This window comes from Pristiophorus japonicus, chromosome 21, assembly GCF_044704955.1.
Source record: "Pristiophorus japonicus isolate sPriJap1 chromosome 21, sPriJap1.hap1, whole genome shotgun sequence".
Lineage (NCBI taxonomy): Eukaryota > Metazoa > Chordata > Chondrichthyes > Pristiophoridae > Pristiophorus > Pristiophorus japonicus.
The window spans coordinates 40273389-40294290 of NC_091997.1; the positions used below are offsets into that span (position 1 = coordinate 40273389).

Here is a 20902-nt window from a genome sequence, read left to right on the forward strand (position 1 = left end):
ATAGGGTTTTCCAGCGACAGGAAGGTCAGTAACCAAATGGCACACAGATTCAAGATAATTGGCAGAAGAACCCGAGGGGCGATGAGATTTTTTTTATTACACAGTAAATTGTTGTGACCTGAAAGGGTGGTGGCAGCAGGTCCAATAGTAACTTTCAAAGGGAACTGGATTAATACCTGAAAAGGCAACAAATTGCAGGGCTGGGGCTTACGAGCAGGGGAGTGGAACTGATTGGAAGAGCTGGCACAATGGGCCGAATGCCTCCCTTCTGCGCTGTATAGTTCTAATGAAGGTCTGAATAAAAGAGTGACTGACGGCTTGGTGATTGGTACACGTCAACCGTGTAAGAAAAAGTGCAGAGATTGCCCCGTGTCTCCCGTGCATTCTAATTTCCGTTGTCTTCCCCCTCTGTGTTGAAGCCACGAGCAGTAAAGTGGACCCGGTGTACGAAGCGCTCCGATTCGGGACATCGCTCGCCCAGATGAGCCGGTCGAGTTTCGGCAGTTTCTCCGAGTCCCCGACAAAGCATTTGGTAACTATGAAACCTCGTAGAGCTGCATCGGCTGTGATCCAGAATCACCGCGAAGGACGGAGCTCCAAAACGTTCACCCGCCTGGGAACTCCCGCACACTGCTAATCACTGGAACCTCTGAGGCAATACTGTACCAGACCGAGGATTGCTCTCCACAGGTGCAACATCCCGAATCCGGAACTCCGAAAACCAGAATTGGCCACAAAAAAAACGGACATTTTGTACATAGCTGATGGAGTGGTCCAGAAAGCCGGACATTTTTGAGGCAAAACCTAAATTCCGGCACGGATTCAGTCAGATTCCGGATTTCAGACAAGAAAATCAAGCCTGGAATCCTTGACCGAATCCATGCCAGATTTTGCGTTTTGCCAGATTTCGGACCTCGCCACTCAAAACCCGGCACGGATTTGGTCGAAGATTCCGGATTTCATACGATCGATTTTCTTGTCTGAAATCCGGAACCCCCCCCAAAATAGGAACATCAGTCCCGAGGATTCTGGATTTCGGACGTTGTACCTGTATCCCATCAGTTAGCGTGCTGTGCCAGGTTGCTTGACCCAATGGTGCCAGCTGTTGAGCGGTGGCAAAACTGAGCAGAGATCCTTGCTCCCAGGCTACACAATTGGATTTTAAAAGTGGAGGACGAGGCAGTGCACTGAGTTTGCAAATGATCTGCTCACCTCCGACCTCTGGGTTCAAATTCCTTCCTCGATGTATGGGTTGAAGGTCTCCTCCCTTTGGTGGCTGTAAGAGCCCTTAGTGAAATGAGGTTAGAATGGTAAAGTGTGTCAAGAATGATTCTCCCTCTGTCCCCCATGTATACTGTGTATTACATATTTTGGATCTGCACTAGACTTTCTCTTCGGTTTATTATCACCATAAGCCGACTCTGTGCCCCCGACGATCTGGAGTTTGCTCTTATGACCAAATATATAGTCGTAACTGAGCTTGACCTGGGGGCTGTAACAATGAGGCCCTAATCTCACATGTGCTTCTCCTATCCCCTATCTTCTGGAGCGAGGAGTGAAAAACACTCTAGTGACACTCGGACATTGTTATATTGCCCAAAATGAAGGACAGAACAGAATAGAGTTTTCAGTGAAATTCATTTTATTTCATATATTTCATAACATGGAAATTTAAAGTGCAGCACTCTAACCTTTGTAATCTACTGAAATCACTATAGGGCATTCCTTGAAACCAGTCAACATTAATCTTGAGAGCGCTCTGCCTTTTTTCCAACTTTTAGGAATCCTGGCAGCTACCAAAAACAGGCGTTCGGCCCCTTGTATCTATGTCCCTTTGGTTCTCGACCCTTCAATCACTAGTAACAGTCTGCTTCTATCTATTCTGTCCCATCCCATCCCATCATAAATCTAAACACCTTTATCAAATCAGATGTGAGTCTGCACTGTGCCCCTCTCTATTGCCCCAAAATCCTTCCGATAGTGCGGATCCTTGAATGGATACAGTTCTCCAGCTAAAATCTTACTAAGGTTTTGGATCGATTCACCATTCCATCTCCACTCATATATTCTATGAGGGCGAAATTGTCCCTCGCCCCGATTGGGGACGGTAACCTTCCGTATTTGGGCCGTGCGTCCTTCAAGGGATGCGGAGCGCTGTCTCCGGTGCTCCACTTCCTTTGAGGGGCGGTAGTGAGGCGCTGACTCCAATGCTACGGAGGCGCTACAACGCTCCTCCCCTTGTATTAAAGGGAAGGGCCGCTGCGCACTCTGCACGGCCCTTTGGTGGCCACCAGGGCAGCGTGAGACCCGGCCAGCGACCCGGCACCCAATACAGAGTGCCGGGCTGTACGATGGTGGCCCGTTCACGCTAGGGCCACCATGGTCGGGCCGACCTAAGAGTCGGGCCGACAAATAAAGATGGCAGCCTGGGATGCTAAAACCTCCCCTTTGAACAACGCCCTGGGAAGCGGATGTTTGCGACCCGTGAAGCTAGTGTTGACACCCGCCAGCGTCAGCCTCTCAGCCTGTGGGGCAATTTCCCCCATGGGGCGTTAAGGGGTCGACACCAGGCGGTGAGGTGTCAACGCGCATGGTGATGATGTAATCGCTGGTTGCGTGCAGGCCTGGACGCCAATTGCGGGGCACGGCATTGCCAGGACAACACCCTCCAAACCACCAGGGCAATTTCCAGGAGGCTGTAGCGCCCCCTCCCCCGAGTGAAAACTGACCCGGAGGTCCTAATGGAGTGCCAAAAAAAGGGGCAATTTCCCCCCATACCTCTTGCCATCAAATCCAGTATTCCATTCATTTTTTTTTAGTAGCCCAATGAACTTCAGATGCGGCTTTTAATGTCTTGTGAACCTAATCTTGCAAACCTCTCTGCTCTTCCACATTACCCTGGCGTTCTGCATTCCCCATCTTATCAATATAAGAACATAAGAACATAAGAATTAGGAACAGGAGTAGGCCATCTAGCCCCTCGAGCCTGCTCCGCCATTCAATAAGATCATGGCTGATCTGGTCGTGAACTCAGCTCCACTTACCCGCCCTCTCCCCGTAACCTTTAATTCCCTTATTGGTTAAAAATCTATCTATCTTTGACTTGAAAACATTCAATGAGCTAGCCTCAACTGCTTCCCTGGGCAGAGAATTCCACAGATTCACAACCCTCTGGGAGAAGAAATTCCTTCTCAACTCGGTTTTAAATTGGCTCCTCCGTATTTTGAGGCTGTGTCCCCTAGTTCTAGTCTCCCCTACCAATGGAAACAACCTCTCTGCCTCTATCTTGTCTATCCCTTTCATGATTTTAAATGTTTCTGTAAGATCACCCCTCATCCTTCTGAACTCCAACGAATAAAGACCCAGTCTACTCAATCTATCATCATAAGGTAACCCCTTCATTTCTGGAATCAGCCTAGTGAATCTTCTCTGTACCCCTTCCAAAGCTAGTATATCCTTCCTTAAGTAAGGTGACCAAAACTGCACGCAGTACTCCAGGTGCGGCCTTACCAATACCTTATACAGTTGCAGCAAGACCTCCCTGCTTTTGTACTCCATCCCTCTCACAATGAAGGCCAACATTCCATTCGCCTTCCTGATTACCTGCTGCACCTGCAAACTAACCTTTTGGGATTCATGCACAAGGACCCCCAGGTCCCTCTGCACCACAGCATGTTGTAATTTCTCCCCATTCAAATAATATTCCCTTTTACTGTTTTTTTTCCCAAGGTGGATGACCTCACACTTTCCGACATTGTATTCCATCTGCCAAATCTTAGCCTATTCGCTTAACCTATCCAAATCTCCTTGCAGCCTCTCTGTTTCCTCTACACAACCCGCTTTCCCACTAATCTTAGTGTCATCTGCAAATTTTGTTGCACTACACTCTGTCCCCTCTTCTAGGTCATCTATGTATATTGTAAACAGTTGTGGTCCCAGCACTGATCCCTGTGGCACACCACTAACCACTGATTTCCAACCGGAAAAGGACCCATTTATCCCGACTCTCTGCTTTCTGTTCGCCAGCCAATTCTCTATCCATGCTAATACATTTCCACTGACTCCGCGTACCTTTATCTTCTGCAGTAACCTTTTGTGTGGCACCTTATCGAATGCCTTTTGGAAATCTAAATTCACCACATCCATCGGTACACCTCTATCCACCATGCTTGTTATATCCTCAAAGAGTTCCAGTAAGTTAGTTAAACATGATTTCCCTTTCATGAATCCATGCTGCGTCTGCTAGATTGCACTATTCCTATCTAGATGTCCCGCTATTTCTTCCTTAATGATAGCTTCAAGCATTTTCCCCACTACAGATGTTAAACTAACCAGCCTATAGTTACCTGCCTTTTGCCTGCCCCCTTTTTTAGACAGAGGCGTTACATTAGCTGCTTTCCAATCCGCTGATACCTCCCCAGAGTCCAGAGAATTTTGGTAGATTATAACTAATGCATCTGCTATAACTTCCGCCCTGGGATGCATTTCATCAGGACCAGGGGACTTGTCTACCTTCAGTCCCATTAGCCTGTCCAGCACTACCCCCCTAGTGATAGTGATTGTCTCAAGGTCCTCCCTTCCCACCTTCGTGTGGCCTGCAAATTTTGGCATTGTTTTTGTTGTCTTCCACTGTGAAGACGGAAGCAAAATAATTGTTTAAGTTCTCAGCCATTTCCACATTTCCCATTATTAAATCCCCCTTTTCATCTTCTAAGGGACCAACATTTACTTTAGTCACTCTTTTCCGTTTTATATATCTGTAAAAGCTTTTACTATCTGTTTTTATGTTTTGCGCAAGTTTACCTTCGTAATCTATCTTCCCTTTCTTTATTGCTTTTTTAGTCATTCTTTGCTGTTGCCCTTGCAGCTTCCTTTGGTCGACAGAATTATTTACTATTTTAGTATTATCTGCAAATTCGGAACCACTCTCATTAGCCCAATATGCTAGAGTAAATAGTCTAAAGTCTTGAAATGTGACACTGTGTCAGGAACAAAACACAAAAAGTAGATCAGGAGCATTTCTCTCCTTGTACTCAAAGTAAATCTTTCCTGGAATCCATGTAAAGTGTGTGAGGGGTGAGAGTCCCCTGCACCTGCTTTAAAATGTCAGGAACGAGCAACCCTCATACTGCAAATGTTTGGACTGCATGGGATAACTGCCCACAGTTACAAAAATGTCGTTATAGTAAGATAGAGAAGAATCCTTCAAACTGACTACTATATGGGTCACCTACAGAAGGGGTCCCTCATGAATCTCATGATAAATGACAAATTTCCATCTCTGTTAGTCACTGCTCTCCAGCACTTTCTTGGTCACTTTGTACAGGTTGTTATTTTGCTCCTGGTTCCTGAAAAGGGGCTGGCCCTGAAAATACTGAGGCAGGATCTCCTCGTGGAGAGCGCAAATGGAGTTGCACACAGACCTGTGTTCCATTGCTCCTCAGTGCAGCGCTCCCGACAGTGGCAAAGAGTTAGTGTGTGGCACTGTGTCAGGTCAGTGACTGTTGCTTCCTCTGGTTCGATACAGGGTGAAAATGGAGACATTCCTGAGGAGCCAGATCTGAGCACAAGCTGTTCGGAGGACAGCGCGATCCAGAAAGACACTGGTGAGTTAGCGAGCAGTGAAGTACTTTCGAAGGGTAGTCACTGTTGTAATGCAGGAAACATGGCAACCAATACGCGCACAGCAAGCTCCAATATCTGCAAAGAGATAATGGCTAGGTAATCTGCCGCTATTGATGTTGGTTGAGGGATAAATATTGGCCAGGATACCGGGGAGAATTCCCCAGCTCTTTTTCAAAATAGTGTCCAGGAATCTTTTGTGTCCACCCGAGAGGGCAAATTGGGCCTCGGTTTAACGGCCCCTCCACCAGTGCAGCATTCCTTCAGTACTGCATTGGATTGTAGGTCGAGATTTTGTGTTCAAGTCTCTGGAGTGGGATTTGAACCCACAATCATGAGCCAGAGGCGAGAGAGTGCTAGCCACTAAGGCATAGCTGACACCAATGGTGTGGGAGTATTAAATATCCCCAAACTACACCCGGTGGTGCATTTACCTACTGAAGGTAAGAAAGATTTAAAAAGTGTAAGCTGCCGAGAACAAATCACCTTGATTAAAGCTTCTCTTGTAGTTCATTCCAGTACCCATCGCCGATTTAATGCATGTATTTTTTCCTAAAGTGCCTTTGGAGAACGGAACAGTTGAGACTGAGGAAAAGAGAGAGAGCCCTGTGCCCATTCAGGTAAATCTAATTGACTTAAAATTCGAAGGAGCTATTAATATGTCGATGCTAGTGTGGAAACGAGATCAGGCAGATCGGCAGAGGAAGGGCAGGTAGCATCACCCAGCAACCCTAACCGCAGCAGAGAGGCGAGGAACCAAGGATACATAAGAACATAAAAATTAGGAGCAGGAGTAGGCCATTCAGCCCCTCGAGCCTGCTCCGCCATTCAATGAGATCTTCTACCTCAACTGCACTTTCCTGCACTATCCTCACATCCCTTGGTTTCCTTAATATCCAAAAATCTATCAATCGCTTTCTTGAATATACTCAAAGACTGGGTCTCCACAGCCCCCTGTGGTAGAGAATTCCAGAGATTCACCACCCTCTGAGTGAAGACGTTTCTCCTCATCTCAGTCCTAAATGGCCAATCCCTTATTCTGAGACTGTGACTCCTGGTTCTAGATTCCTCAGCCAGAGGAAACAACCTCCCTGCATCTACCCTGTCAAGCCCTGTAAGAATTTTGTACGTTTCAATTATGTCGTGTATGTGCTTTTGGGATCACTAGCCACTAGATGGCGTCACTGTTGGAGGCCATTGTATACACAACAAAGTATAAAAGGCCAGCCATTTTGTATATTAATCACTTTGGGCCTTAATAAAGCAGAGCCAAGGTCATACCTCTTGGAGTTAAACAGTACTCAGTCTAACAGTTATTGCATTCACAACAAATGAGGTCACCTCTCATTCTTCTAAACTCTAGATACAGCCAGGGTATCATGGGGGTGATCAGTTCTGCTCCCATGGCTTCCCGGTGTGAATAATTGTAATGTCAGGGCACATGGCCTCATCAGACTGTGATGAATGGGGAAATCATGACCAAACTTATGCAATGGGGCCATCCTTCACACTGAGGGCTCTTTTCCAGCAAGTTTCTTGCTAACTGTAAAAGCACAAATGAGCTCATTAGCTGGATGTTGCTGAGCTTGTCAAACCTCTGTGTTAGCCGATATCTATTCGTCTTGTTACTAATTAGAGCTTCCCACTGCAAACATGAGATTTGTTATGGTCTATACAAGGAGGATGGTGATGAACTTTTGGGGGCATCTGAAACAGGGGAGGACACTCCATTGACCAGTGTCAAAAGCCTTTGTAAGGTCAAAGAAGGCCATGTATAAGGGCTGGCACTGTTCCCTGCATTTTTCCTGTAGCTGTCGCGCTGCAAAAATCATTTCCGTTGTGCCCTGCAGGGGACAAAATCCTCACTGTGACTCCTGGAGGAGCTCCTCGGCCACAGGAAGATGTCTCCGCAAGATCCTACAAATCCCCTGGGAGGACAGGTGCACCAACATCAGCGTCCTCATTCAGGCTAACATCCCCAGCATTGAAGCACTGACCACACTCGATCAGCTTCGCTGGGCAGACCACATAGTCCACATGCCAGACACGAGATTCCCAAAGCAAGTGCTCTACTCGGAGCTCCTTCAAGGCAAACGAGCCAAAGGTGGGCAGCGGAAACGCTACAAGGACACCCTCAAAGCCTCCCTGATAAAGTGCAACATCCCCACTGACGCCTGGGAGTCCCTGGCCCAAGACTGCCCTAAGTTGAGGAAGTGCATCCAAGAGGGTGCTGAGCACCTCAAGTCTCAACGCTGAGAGCATGCAGAAAACAAGCGCAGACAGCAGAAAGAGTGTGCGGCAAACCAGTCCCACCCATCCCTTCCCTCAACGACTATCTGTTCCACATGTGACAGAGTCTGTGGCTCTCATATTGGACTGTTCAGCCACCAAAGAACTCACTTCAGGAGTGGAAGCAAGTCTTCCTCGATTTCGAGGGGCTGCCAATGATGATGATGATGATACAAGGAGCAATTTGCTTACAATCAAAATTATAGGGCCAGTACCTTTTATAAAAAGTGATCGACAAATTCTTCTTTTGCTTCTTTCCAAACTCATAACCTTGGCCCAGAATTTGCTAGAGTATGGCCCCATGAGGTGAATTTTTTCCCCTTATCATTCAGCTTTCAAAATGTTTGCACTGGAAATCCGGGCTAATAATTGTGAGGACAACAGGGCACCTGGGACCTTGGGGAACAACAGGACCAGCAGTCTATGGGGTGGAAATTCGGTTGGAGGCGACTTAGGGCGCTAATGGGACCGTAAATATTGCGCCGGTAAATGGTTTGCGATGGCAGCCAAAAACTTTGGTTGCTGCGCCCCAAGTTTGGGGCGGAGTGAGAAGGGAGGCGTTCCATACCCCTCTCAGGGTGCTAGGCAGGGTGAGGAACTGGAAATCCCGAGATAAAGAGCCGGCCTTGGAGCGCCCTAGAAAAAGAAAATCCAGCCAATAAACACAAACATTCCCAATAAATTATTCCCCCCAAATGCAGGTGAATCGCAAAAATAAATCAGTGAAATATCAATTTAACTTACCTTTTCCAAATCATTCCTTGCCGTAGAGCCCCGGGACAGCTCTGCAGACCAGCTTTCGAAGGTGCTGTGTCACCAGGGGGCGCTACGGTTGCCAATAGAACCTAATTTTGGAAAGCTGTCGAAACCGGGGACGCTGCACACCGGCGCGACGCTCCCGGGCGGTACTGGTCAGTGCCGGCGGCAGCGGCTCACTGAATGTGCCGAACAGCGCAAATGCCGGCGCTCGTGGCTCCGAACCCCTTTAGCGGCCCTGTTCCCACCCTTTCCAGGGGCGCTAAGTGACCCATTTTCTACCCCTTGCTCCTCAACCAAGGTGATTTTAAGGATAGAGAAAGAAAATGAGGAATGAAGGAGAAGGAAATGGCAGAATTAGGGTCAAATTGGACACAGAAAAAGAAATTGGGAGGGAAAGAAAGATCGGATTACAAGAGAGAGAAAAAACTGAGCGGAAAAGTGAGAAAAAAATGACGCTAACAACAGCGTGCGTGTTAAACTCATCATTATTTCCCCAGCAAATTCTGGGTATTAGAACGTAAATGTTATCAAAGTGCACCATCACATCCTTTGCAGTGAATGAGCATCGTGCAAGGGCAAGTGATTCCGAAGAATGTGTGCTGACTTCTCATGACATCCATTTAGTGCAAGAATGTTGAGCGAGGTGTATAACAGTGGAATGTGGAGAGTTGTGGTGATGCTCTGTGCTCCGGTGAGGAGGTTCCATGTGGTCCTGACCCCGGCTGGATTGGAGGAGCAAGGTGCAAGCAATCTCCTCCGGTGGAGCAGGGACTATGGCAGGCAGGCAGGAAGGGGGAAACCAGGTGGGAGTGTTATGCCTGGGTGGCCTCTCTTTAGTCAGCTACAGGGGGACATCGACAGCCTCAACGGCACTTTCTCACTTATCAAACCAGTGAAGTACAGAATCATTGGTGGACCCCACTTCAGCGCGCCTCCTACTGGTAGGCGATGCCAATTACAGAGGGCGGGACATCCGCCAATTCTCCAATTAATCTTCTCGGGGCGAAACAGAAAAAAGATGAAAATAGCAAAATGACTTCCCCCTTCTCCCCTCCCCCCCCCCCCCCCCCCCAAAAAAAAAAGTATTATATTGGTTGACTATATTTTGTGTATGTGTCAAAGCTGTTCCTAGAGAGCTGGACATGTGCAACATCTGGATGTAATGGGTACTTTTTTATTAAAGCATTTTTAATGAAAAATAATGTGATTAAACAGAAAACTGTATGCTTCTTGTGCAACAGTTTATCTGCAGTAATGCAACCTCACTCAGCCACATCCTTATCGGTACTTATTTGAAAAGTAAGAGGATATAAGGAGAAAGAGCAGCGAATTGGGATTCTAAAGATAAACAGCTGCTACGGCTAATAAAATGCCAGTGTAGGCTTAATGGGCCAAAAGGCCCACCCCACCTCCTCCGTCGTAGTAGAACTAATTCCACAATCAGTTGCTCCAACAAGGGCGTTACCAAGGAAACAGCGATTGGAATATGGGTGATCGATATACTGGTCTTTGAGTGAAATCTTCATGATGCTTTATGAAATGAAACAAGCCAGTATGTCATCGAATAGAATCATAGACTGCTTACAGCACAGAAGGCGGCCATTCGGCCTATCTTGCCCATGCCGGCTCTCTGCAAGAGCACCTTAGCGAGTGCCACTCCCCAGGTCCCGCAAGATTACAATATTCCTTTTTAGTAATGAAAGGGGTGTCAAATGGAGCAACCCTCTACATACATTCCCATTAGCTCCAGTGCGGAGAATGCTATTAAGATGCATCCTAGGAATTCCTCTGGTCCACGGATTCAAACACAACAGAATATTGAAAAGTTTTGGACTTGGCAAAATGGCAGCGATCCAAGTCACTAATTAAAGTTTAGATTATTTGAACTTGGAGCAGAATGACTGATTATTATTGAAAGCTGTATAGAGGGATAAGGAAGAGCTTCAGATGTTGTATTCAAGGAAATCCAACCTAATGCTCTAGGGCCATACATGTTGATCTGGCAATCGGAGTCCACTTATCTCAGTTTTGTGTGTGCGACATCAGAAAATAAGAACAGGAGTAGGCCACTTGGTCCTTCGTGGCTGTTCCACCATTCAATAAGATCATGGCTGATCTTCTACCTCAACTCCACTTTCCCACCCGATCTCCATATCCCTTGATTTCCTTAGTATCCAAATATTTATCGCTCTCAGCCTTGAATATACTCAACGACTGAGCATCCACAGCCCTCTGAGGTAGAGAATTCCAAAGATTCACAACCCTATGAGGGAAGAATTTCTCCTCATCTTGGTCTTAAATGGTCGACCCCTTATTGTGAGACTGTGACCCCTAGTTCTAGACTCTCCAGCCAGCGAAAATATCCTCCCAGCATTTACCCTGTTGTCATTTTTTGTTTCATTGAGATCACCTCTCATTGAGAACTGGTTGGCAGACAGGAAGCAAAGAGTAGATGTAAATGGGTACTTTTCAGAATGGCAGGCAGTGACTAGTGGGGTACCGCAAGGTTCTGTGCTGGGGCCCCAGCTGTTTACATTGTACATTAATGATTTAGACGAGGGGATTAAATGTAGCATCTCCAAATTTGCGAATGACACTAAGTTGGGTGGCAGTGTGAGCTGCGAGGAGGATGCTATGAGGCTGCAGAGTGACTTGGATAGGTTGCGTGAGTGGGCAAATGCATGGCAGATGAAGTATAATGTGGATAAATGTGAGGTTATCCACTTTGGTGGTTAAAAACAGAGAGACTGACTATTATCTGAATGGTGACAGATTACGAAAAGGTGAGGTGCAACGAGATTTGGGTGTCATGGTATATCAGTCATTGAAGGTTGGCATGCAGGTACTGCAGGCGGTTATGAAAGCAAATGTCATGTTGGCCTTAATAGCGAGGGGATTTGAGTACAGGGACAGGGAAGTGTTACTACAGTTGTACAGGGCCTTGGTGAGGCCACACCTGGAGTATTGTGTACAGTTTCGGTCTCCTAACTTGAGGAAGGACATTCTTGCTATTGAGGGAGTGCAGCGAAGGTTCACCAGACTGATTCCCGGGATGGCGGGACTGACCTATTAAGAAAGACTGGATCAACTGGGCTTATATTCACTGGAGTTCAGAAGAATGAGAGGGGATCTCATAGAAATGTTTAAAATTCTGATGGGTTTAGACAGGTTAGATGCAGGAAGAATGTTCCCAATGTTGGGGAAGTCCAGAACCAGGGGTCACAGTCTAAGGATAAGGGGTAAGCCATTTAGGACCGAGATGAGGAGAAACTTCTTCACCCAGAGAGTGGTGAACCTGTGGAATTCTCTACCACAGAAAGTTGTTGAGGCCAATTCACTAAATATATTCAAAAAGGAGTTAGATGTAATCCTTACTACTAGGGGGATCAAGGGGTATGGCAAGAAAGCAGGAATGGGGTACTGAAGTTGCATGTTCAGCCATGAACTCATTGAATGGCAGTGCAGGCTCTCTGTTTCCACTAAACTCCAATTAGTTTCATTTATTTCTTGGTTTGTCTTGTTTGACAGTTGTAGGCCTGTAGGTTTGGAAAAAGCTTCTCGTTGAAACTGTAACCTCATTAATGGATAAATCTTAAGTCGGAAAATCAAGACCTGTTAGTATCAGCACCTTGAGATCTAAGCTAATTGATGGGAGTGTGAATTTAAACTTTATGTGGTCCCTGAGGCTCCATGGTACGTAACTAATCAACTGACATAGACAAGAGCTTAACCACCTCAGCCATGTAATTTCATGAGCTACATTTGCAGTCTGATCAAAAAAGTTGTATTTTTATTAATTCACAATGCAGCTATTTATCTGAAGACAGGATAGTAGAGTTATAGCTCAGCATATAATTGAGAACTAAGTAGAGCAGCAAAATCTCCATTGAAGTACTTGGATGTGCACGTGAAGTGCCGTAACCAAAGGGCTACGGACCAAGAGCTGGAAAGTGGGATTAGGCTGGATAGCTCTTTGTTGGCCGGCGCGGACACAATGGGCCGAAGTGGCCTCCTTCCATGCTGTAAACTTCTATGATTCAATGGAGCTGAATATCGGGTGGGGTGTATAAACAGGTGGACGATGTGGTCCTGCCCATTTTGCACACCCACCCTAGTCCAATTTCTACCCCTCCGTGTCTATGGAGAAATATCCTTTTGTTTAATAAAAACAGAAAATGCTGGAAACACTCAGCAGGTCAGGCAGCATCTGTGGAGAGAGAAACCGAGTTAATGTTTCAGGTCTGTGACCCTTCGTCAGCAGCTATCTATTCATCTTGCGGCCAAGTAGAGCTTCCCACTGCAAACATGGAGGTTTGTTATGGTCTATCCGAGGGACAACTTGCATCCAATCAAAGTAATAGGGCCAGTACCTTTTATAAAAAGTGATTGACAAATTATTGCTTTGCTGCTTTCCATCAAAGGGTCACAGACGTGAAACATTAACTCGGTTTCTCTCTTCACAGACGCTGCCTGACCTGCCGAGTGTTTTCAGCATTTTCTGTTTTTATTTCAGATCTCCAGCATCCATAGTATTTTGCTATTGTATCCTTTTATTCTTTGTTGAAACTACAGGGAGTTGGACATTTTAGTCTTTCTGGTCCAGCTTAAAGCTCACGTTCTGAAACCCTGTCTGTCCTGCAGGTCAGAAAGCCCTCGGTACGCAAGGACATGCTCCAGATGCACACGTACGTGGCACTCTACAAGTTTATACCACAGGAGCACAATGACTTGGGGCTGCAGTAAGTACCTTTAGCTGTATCGCGCACCGTCCCGCTCAATAAGGCATCAAAAATTACTGTTTCCTCACAGCAGGAAAAACTAGTGACTTGTAACGCTACCCATCCAATTTGCGCACCTCCCCAGGCACTGGAAGACACTGACTTATTTCTGCAGTACTGTTTTACAGGCAACTGCAGCACTTCATTCGAGTGACTACTCTCCATTCCTGAGCCTAGACAGCGTTGACGCGGCTTTCCAGTGTGCTCAATCCTGTACTCAACAACTTGCATTTTTATTATGCTAACATAGTAACACGTTCACAAGAGCGATTATCAAACTAGATTTGGCACGGATAGCCACACAAGGAGATATTAGGACAGGTGACCAAAAGTTTAGTCAATGAGGCAAGTTTTAAGGTGCGTCTTAAGGAAGAGAGAGGTAGAGCGGCAGGGATGTTCAGGGAGGGAATTCCAGAGCTCGCCCATTATCCCAACATGCACACTTGCCAGCAGTGGTCAGTGGTTAGAAATAGGGGGCAGGACCCTGGCTGATATTACCTCTCTGTATCTATCTGGGGGGCACAGAGGTCACCTACTGTTGCCCAGTTCATAGAATCACACAATAGTACAGCACAGGAGCAGGCCATTCGGCCCATTGAGTCTGCGCCGGCTCTTTCAAAGAGCAATCCAGTTAGTCCCGCTCCAGTTTGATCTGTTGGTGACTATTTTGTATTTATTCCCCCCTTGTTCTGACCTCGCCCACAAGTGCAAACCATTTCTCCACGTCCACTTTAGCAGACCCCTTCATAATGTTCGAGACCTCAATCAGGTCTCCTCTTAGTTTTCTCTTTCCCAGAGAAAAGAGCACTAGCCTGCTGAATCATTGGTGGAACCGGGGAGCTTCCAGTCTGCATGGTTCAGGCAGTGCCTTTACTCAGCTCAGCTTACGAGACTCCCAAAGCAAGCGCTCTACTCGGAACTTCTTCACGGCAAATGAGCCAAAGGTGGGCAGAGGAAATGTTACAAGGATACCCTTAAAGCCTCCCTGATAAAGTGAGACATCCCCATTGACACCTGGGAGTCCAAGGCCAAAGACCGCCCTAAGTGGAAGAAGTGCATCTGGGAGGGCGCTGAGCACCTCGAGTCTCGTCGCCGAGAGCATGCAGAAATCAAGCGCAGGCAGCGGAAAAAGCCTGCGGCAAACCAGTCCCACCCACCCCTTCCCTCAACGACTATCTGTCCCACCTGTGACAGGAACTGTGGTTCTCGTATTGGACTGTCCAGCCACCTAAGGACTCATTTTAAGAGTGGAAGCAAGTCTTCCTCGATTCCGAGGGACTGCCTATGATGATGATTACTCAGCTGCAATTTCACTTCTAAAACGCTTTTTATCTGCAGCAGGAATGTAAAATATTGCTTTATGCGTTTTATGTGGGTCGAAGCTTTTCCAGAAAGTTTCCAGGGGCAGTGGCTTCCCAAAATCGAGCTGTCATTTCCACTTTGTTCCTGGATGTGACATCAGTCCTCTGGATTGATTCGCAACACCCACCCTCCCACAGAGCTTACTCAGCCTGTCAGAGTCCTGATTCAATTCAATTCACAGCTACCAAGACATGACTCGGGCACTGACTGTGTTCAACACTAATTCTATACTTGTTTCACTATTAGATTTTAATGCATATATTATCATTATATATTAATACCTATCATAGCTCTCAATGTATTACATGTCTCTCCTAGGCCTCTCCTATCATATGATGATGATGCTGACTTGCCTATCATATGATGGTGATGATGATATCTCACCTATCTGTCTTTCTTTTCAATGGTTGTCGGTAGCAAAGGATGTCACTTTGCAATGCAACAGCTGGAGTGTGACACAGGGGCACGTAAAGCCAATCAGACACCACCATGCGCTGAAATAATTAGTTAGCGATGATAATGGCCTGGGATTTCCTCGGAGTTCCTCCCACTTTGCTGTCATATCCGCACTGTAAGTGCGGCAGAAACTACGCTGACGCATGTATTCTAATCCAGCCACATCATCGAGACTCTTGTCCTGGCGTATTCCTCGTATCTTTGCGCTCCTCCAATTCTGACCTCTTGCGCAGCCCCGATTTTCATCATTGGTGGCTATGCCTTCAGCCGCTTTAGCCCTAAGCTCTGGAATTCTCTACCTAAAACTCTCTGCAATGTACGTACCAGTGAGCATAGTCACAGGTGCATACATTACACTCTCTACCTCTCTCTCCTCCTTTAAGATGTTCCTTAAAACCTAACTCTTAGACCAAGCTTTTGGTCACCTGTCCTAATATCTCCTTATGTGGCTTTTTGTCTGAATACACTCGTGTGAAGTGTCTTGGGATGTGGAGACATGGAGTGCTCAAGTCGAGACTGATTTTTTAATTCATTTTGGGATTATGGCCATCACTGGCAAGGCCAACATTTATTGCAACTAATGACATTTATTAGTTGGACTTGAGATGGCGGTGGTGGGCCTTCTTGAACCGCTGCAGTCCGTGTGGTGCAGGTACTCTCACAGTGCTGAGATTGGGAGTTTCTGCATTTTGATCCAGCGACGATGAAGGAATGGCGATATATGTACAAGTCAACATGGTAAAAGTTCCCTTGATGGGGAACTTGGAGGTGGTGGTGTTCCCATGCACCTGCTTTCCTTGTCATTCTCGGTGGTGGAGATACTGTTGAAGAAGCCTTGGCGAGTTGCTGCAGTGCATCCTGTAGGCAGTACACACTGGACCCATGGTATGCCGTTGATGGAAGGAATAGATATTTAAGGTGGTGGATGGGTGGCTGATCAAGCTTTTCCCTTCCTGTGTGAGGATTTGAGTGATTTCCAGTTATGCTTCTCTGCAGCAGCATAGCTGAGACAAGGAACATTGTACTGGTACATCAAACCACTGAGTCTCTGTATATTATATTCCAATGCTCAACACCACTTTTAACTAACTTAAAATCAGGCACTGGAGACACTAGACATGGAAAAAGTCAACATGAGCATAAAATGAATTTCCTGTTTGAGAGAAGAGATTTCACCATCCTGCGGGTTGGAAATTCTACCTGAGTATTTTACTCAACATCAGGAGAATTGTCATTTTAATAACTCAGGAACACTTGGATCTACAATACCTATAAAGAATTGAGGGTGGGAGTGGGGAGGTTGCAGAACAGTTGTGTCGATGTAGGTTATAAGCGGTTTTAACCCCGCTATTGGATGTTCTCAGGCCTAAACAACAACAAACTTGGATTTATGTAGCACCTCCCACATGCAGGAAGAGAATACGAAGGGAAGGGATAGAATTGAAACCAAGCAATGGGGAAGGAAGGAGGACGAAATGGAGAGACTAGGTTTGGAAACCAAAAACATGGTCAAAGAGGAGAGCTTTGAGTAGAACTTTGAAAGTAGGAAGGGAGGTGACACGGCAAAAAGAACTGGCTGTAGAATTTCGGATTGCAGGAGCACAATGGTGGAATGTGCATCTGCTGATGGTGGAATGGAGGGGGTAAGGGATGAGGAGAATTTTCTGTTAGATGAACAGAGAGTGCAGTCACGTCTTATGACATTGTAGGTAACCCTCTCAGCAGATGGTCTTCAGCTCATCACTTTTTTGGCAAGAGGTTTACTGAGTTTTACAATTGCCTCGTGCCCAAATGGCTTGTTGCAGACTCAAAATACTATGGCATGGAGTGATGGGGTCGTGGCTCATGGCTCCATGCGTGGCCCACCACACAGTAAGTTCCTGATCTCCGCTGGTCAATTCACTAACCAGACTTCCTGGTTTGAAACCAGATGGGTGGTCACCGTAACCCAAGATCTGGTTTGAAAGGTAATTGTAGGGTAACTGGTAGAATTTGTAGTTCCGCAGCCTCCGGCATTTTTACCCTGGGAACTGTGGCTCATTAAATGAGAAGTAGCAGATCTGTTCCAAAAAAAACCTTCGAAATGTGGTTTCAACTGCAAATCGAGCGAACCAGTGAGAACGGACTGAACAATAGGTCCTTCTCCACTAATGAGCTGTCAGTTTAGGTGAATGCACCATGCCTGTCACAGACCATTGTTGTCCGACTTTAATTTCTTGTGTGAATTGGCCTCCTTAAAATATTTTCCATCGCCTCATAAAGATGTCTGCTTTCGAAGTCACTGACGTGTTAACACCGAACTACAAATTTAGACCCAGATGCCTTGCCCAATTATTTTAACAGGCCTGCAGTGTGAATCATTTCCCAAGATGCGTTGAGAAGAAAGTAAAGTTGCACAGCGTGAGGCGTCTTTTAATAATCTCATTATTATTTTATTAGGCAAGGAGACAGAATCGTGGTCACAGACGACTCCAATGAAGATTGGTGGAAGGTAACTATGGGATGGCTTACTCTGGTTCAGACTGTCAATCGTATCGTTAAACAGTCAGAAGCTGGTACAGAAACAAGCTTGCAAATTAGATCAATTGGAGAATAAGGAGTACGGTATCGACTTCATTGATTGTGAGCCTGATACTGAGCCGCTTTATTGCAAGTACTCACTTCCTTGATGCAGAATTTAAGTCATGGTGATTAAAGAGAGAAAGGCTCCAGTTAACCCTTAGTCTGTTGAAGCTCTCTGCACGTTTTCAAGCGCAGCAAAATGGACTCCTGTACCAGAAGAATAATAGAAATACACAGAATAGGTTTAAATCATAGAATAGAATCGTACAGCACAGAAAGAGGCCATTCGGCCCATCGTACCAGTGCTAGCTCTCAAAGAGCTGCCACTTGGTCGCGTTCCCCTGCGCTTTACCCATAACACTGCAATTTTTTTTCTTTTTAAGCATATAGAATCATTGAAATCTACGACGCAGAAGGAGGCCATTCGGCCCATCATCTGTGCCAGCATACTGGGTCCAATTTCCTTTTGAAAGTTAATATTGAATATGCTTCCACCACCCTTTCTTAGGCTGCGCTCTAAATTCATCACCTCAAATTGCTCCCAGTGCTAAACCAACCAGTGACAGATCTGTAACCATTTGTCCCAGTGTTACTCAAGTTCAAGTTGCTGGCTCCAAACACAACCAAGTTTAGAAGACCAAATCCTGTAATCGGGCCATTTATGTGTAGTGACTGCAAAAATCAAACTCTCTCTATTATTATGTGGGATTCTAGAATCAATGATTCAAGTATCATGTCTGCGATCCCATTTGCTTTCGATCAGGATTGTCGGTTTATAGTGACGGAGTCAAATTCTATTTTTGCTCCATGGCACTGCAATACTTTTAGCTCTGTTTAACGATCAAATTTCCATCCATTTTTTTTTCACGAGACTGTTAATCAGGGGATCTGTCTATAATTGCGTGACTAGATTTTTAAAAATTTAAACAGTACAAAAATTTCATCCAGCTCCATAAATAATTTTAGAAGGGAGTTGAACAGGTAGAAACACAGGAACAGCAGTTGGCCATTCAGCCGCACAAGCCTACTCCACCATTGAACAAGACCATGGCTGATCTGTGACCTAACTCCATATACCCGCCTTTGGCCCATACCCCTTAATACCTTGGATTAACAAAAATATATCAACCTCTGGTTTAAAACTAACAACTGACCGAACATCAATTGCTGCTTGTGGGAGAGAGTTTCAAACTTCTACTTCAGGTACTTGAGGACGAGGAACTAACAGGATTACGGAGAAAAAGTGCGGGGTGGAACTAAGCATGACTGCTGTGTCAAAGGGCCAGCACAGGCACGACGGGCTGAATAGCCTCCTCCTGTGCTGCAAGTTTCTATGGTCATTACAGTTTACTTAACTTATGACAACTAGTGTCAGCTGTGGCTCAGTGGGTCGCACTCTCACCTCTGAGTCAGAAGGTTGTGGGTTCAAGTCCCACAACATAAATCTTGGCTGACACTCCTGTGCAGTGCTGAGGGAATGCTGTACTGTCAGAGGTGTCGTCTTTCGGACGAGACGTTAAACCGAGGCCCCCTCTGCCCTCTCAGGCTGATGTAAAAGATCCCATGGCACTATTTCAAAGAAGAGCAGGGGAGTTAGCCCCGGTGTCCTGGCCAATATTTATCCCTCAATCAAATCACAAAAACAGATTATCTGGCCTTTATCACATTGCTGTTTGTGGGAGCTTGCTGTGCACAAATTGGCTGCCTCGTTTCCTACTGTACAGCAAAATTCTAAAAGGACAAAGAGTGTTAAAAAAACAAGCCTGAAGGCTTTGTGTCTTAATGCAAGGAGTATCCGTAATAAGGTGGATGAATTAACTGTGCAAATAGATGTTAACAAATATGATGTGATTGGGATTACAGAGACGTGGCTCCAGGATGATCAGGGCTGGGAACTCAACATCCAGGGGTATTCAACACTCAGGAAGGATAGAATAAAAGGAAAAGGAGGTGGGGTAGCATTGCTGGTTAAAGAGGAGATTAATGCAATAGTTAGGAAGGACATTAGCTTGGATGATGTGGAATCTATATGGGTAGAGCTGCAGAACACCAAAGAGCAAAAAACGTTAGTGGGAGTTGTGTACAGACCTCCAAACAGTAGTAGTGATGTTGGGGAGGGCATCAAACAGGAAATTAGGGGTGCATGCAATAAGGGTGCAGCAATTATAATGGGTGACTTTAATATGCACATAGATTGGGCTAACAAAACTGGAAGCAATATGGTGGAGGAGGATTTCCTGGAGTGCATAAGGGATGGTTTTCTAGACCAATATGTTGAGGAACCAACTAGGGGGGAGGCCATCTTAGACTGGGTGTTGTGTAATGAGAGAGGATTAATTAACAATCTCGTTGTGCGAGGCCCCTTGGGGAAGAGTGACCATAATATGGTGGAATTCTGCATTAGGATGGAGAATGAAACAGTTAATTCAGAGACCATGGTCCAGAACTTAAAGAAGGGTAACTTTGAAGGTATGAGGCGTGAATTGGCTAGGATAGATTGGTGAATGATACTGAAGGTGTTGACTGTGGATGGGCAATGGCAGACATTTAGAGACCGCATGGATGAACGACAACAATTGTACATTCCTGTCTGGCGTAAAAATAAAAAAGGGAAGGTGGCTCAACCGTGGCTATCAAGGGAAATCAGGGATAGTATTAAAGCCAAGGAAGTGGCATACAAATTGGCCAGAAATAGCAACGAACCCGGGGACTGGGAGAAATTTAGAACTCAGCAGAAGAGGTCAAAGGGTTTGATTAGGGCAGGGAAAATGGAGTACGAGAAGAAGCTTGCAGGGAACATTAAGACGGATTGCAAAAGTTTCTATAGATATGTAAAGAGAAAAAGGTTAGCAAAGACAAACATGGGTCCCCTGCAGTCAGAATCAGGGGAAGTCATAACGGGGAACAAAGAAATGGCGGACCAATTGAACAAGTACTTTGGTTCGGTATTCACTAAGGAGGACACAAACAACCTTCCGGATATAAAAGGGGTCAGAGGGTCTAGTAAGGAGGAGGAACTGAAGGAAATCCTTATTAGTCGGGAAATTGTGTTGGGGAAATTGATGGGATTGAAG

At 45.8% G+C, this 20902-nt stretch overlaps 1 protein-coding gene across 1 annotated transcript in view; it reads left to right on the top strand.

Annotated features, from left to right (window-relative positions):
• The window catches only part of LOC139233659 (SH3 and cysteine-rich domain-containing protein 2-like), a 157987-nt gene that overhangs the window by 105801 nt on the left and 31284 nt on the right, over positions 1-20902 (top strand). The window contains exons 5-9 of the mRNA XM_070864066.1: positions 420-532; positions 5528-5606; positions 6181-6242; positions 13312-13409; positions 17706-17757. Coding sequence (XP_070720167.1) covers positions 420-532; positions 5528-5606; positions 6181-6242; positions 13312-13409; positions 17706-17757 — 404 coding nt within the window. The remainder of the gene's footprint in view (positions 1-419; positions 533-5527; positions 5607-6180; positions 6243-13311; positions 13410-17705; positions 17758-20902) is intronic.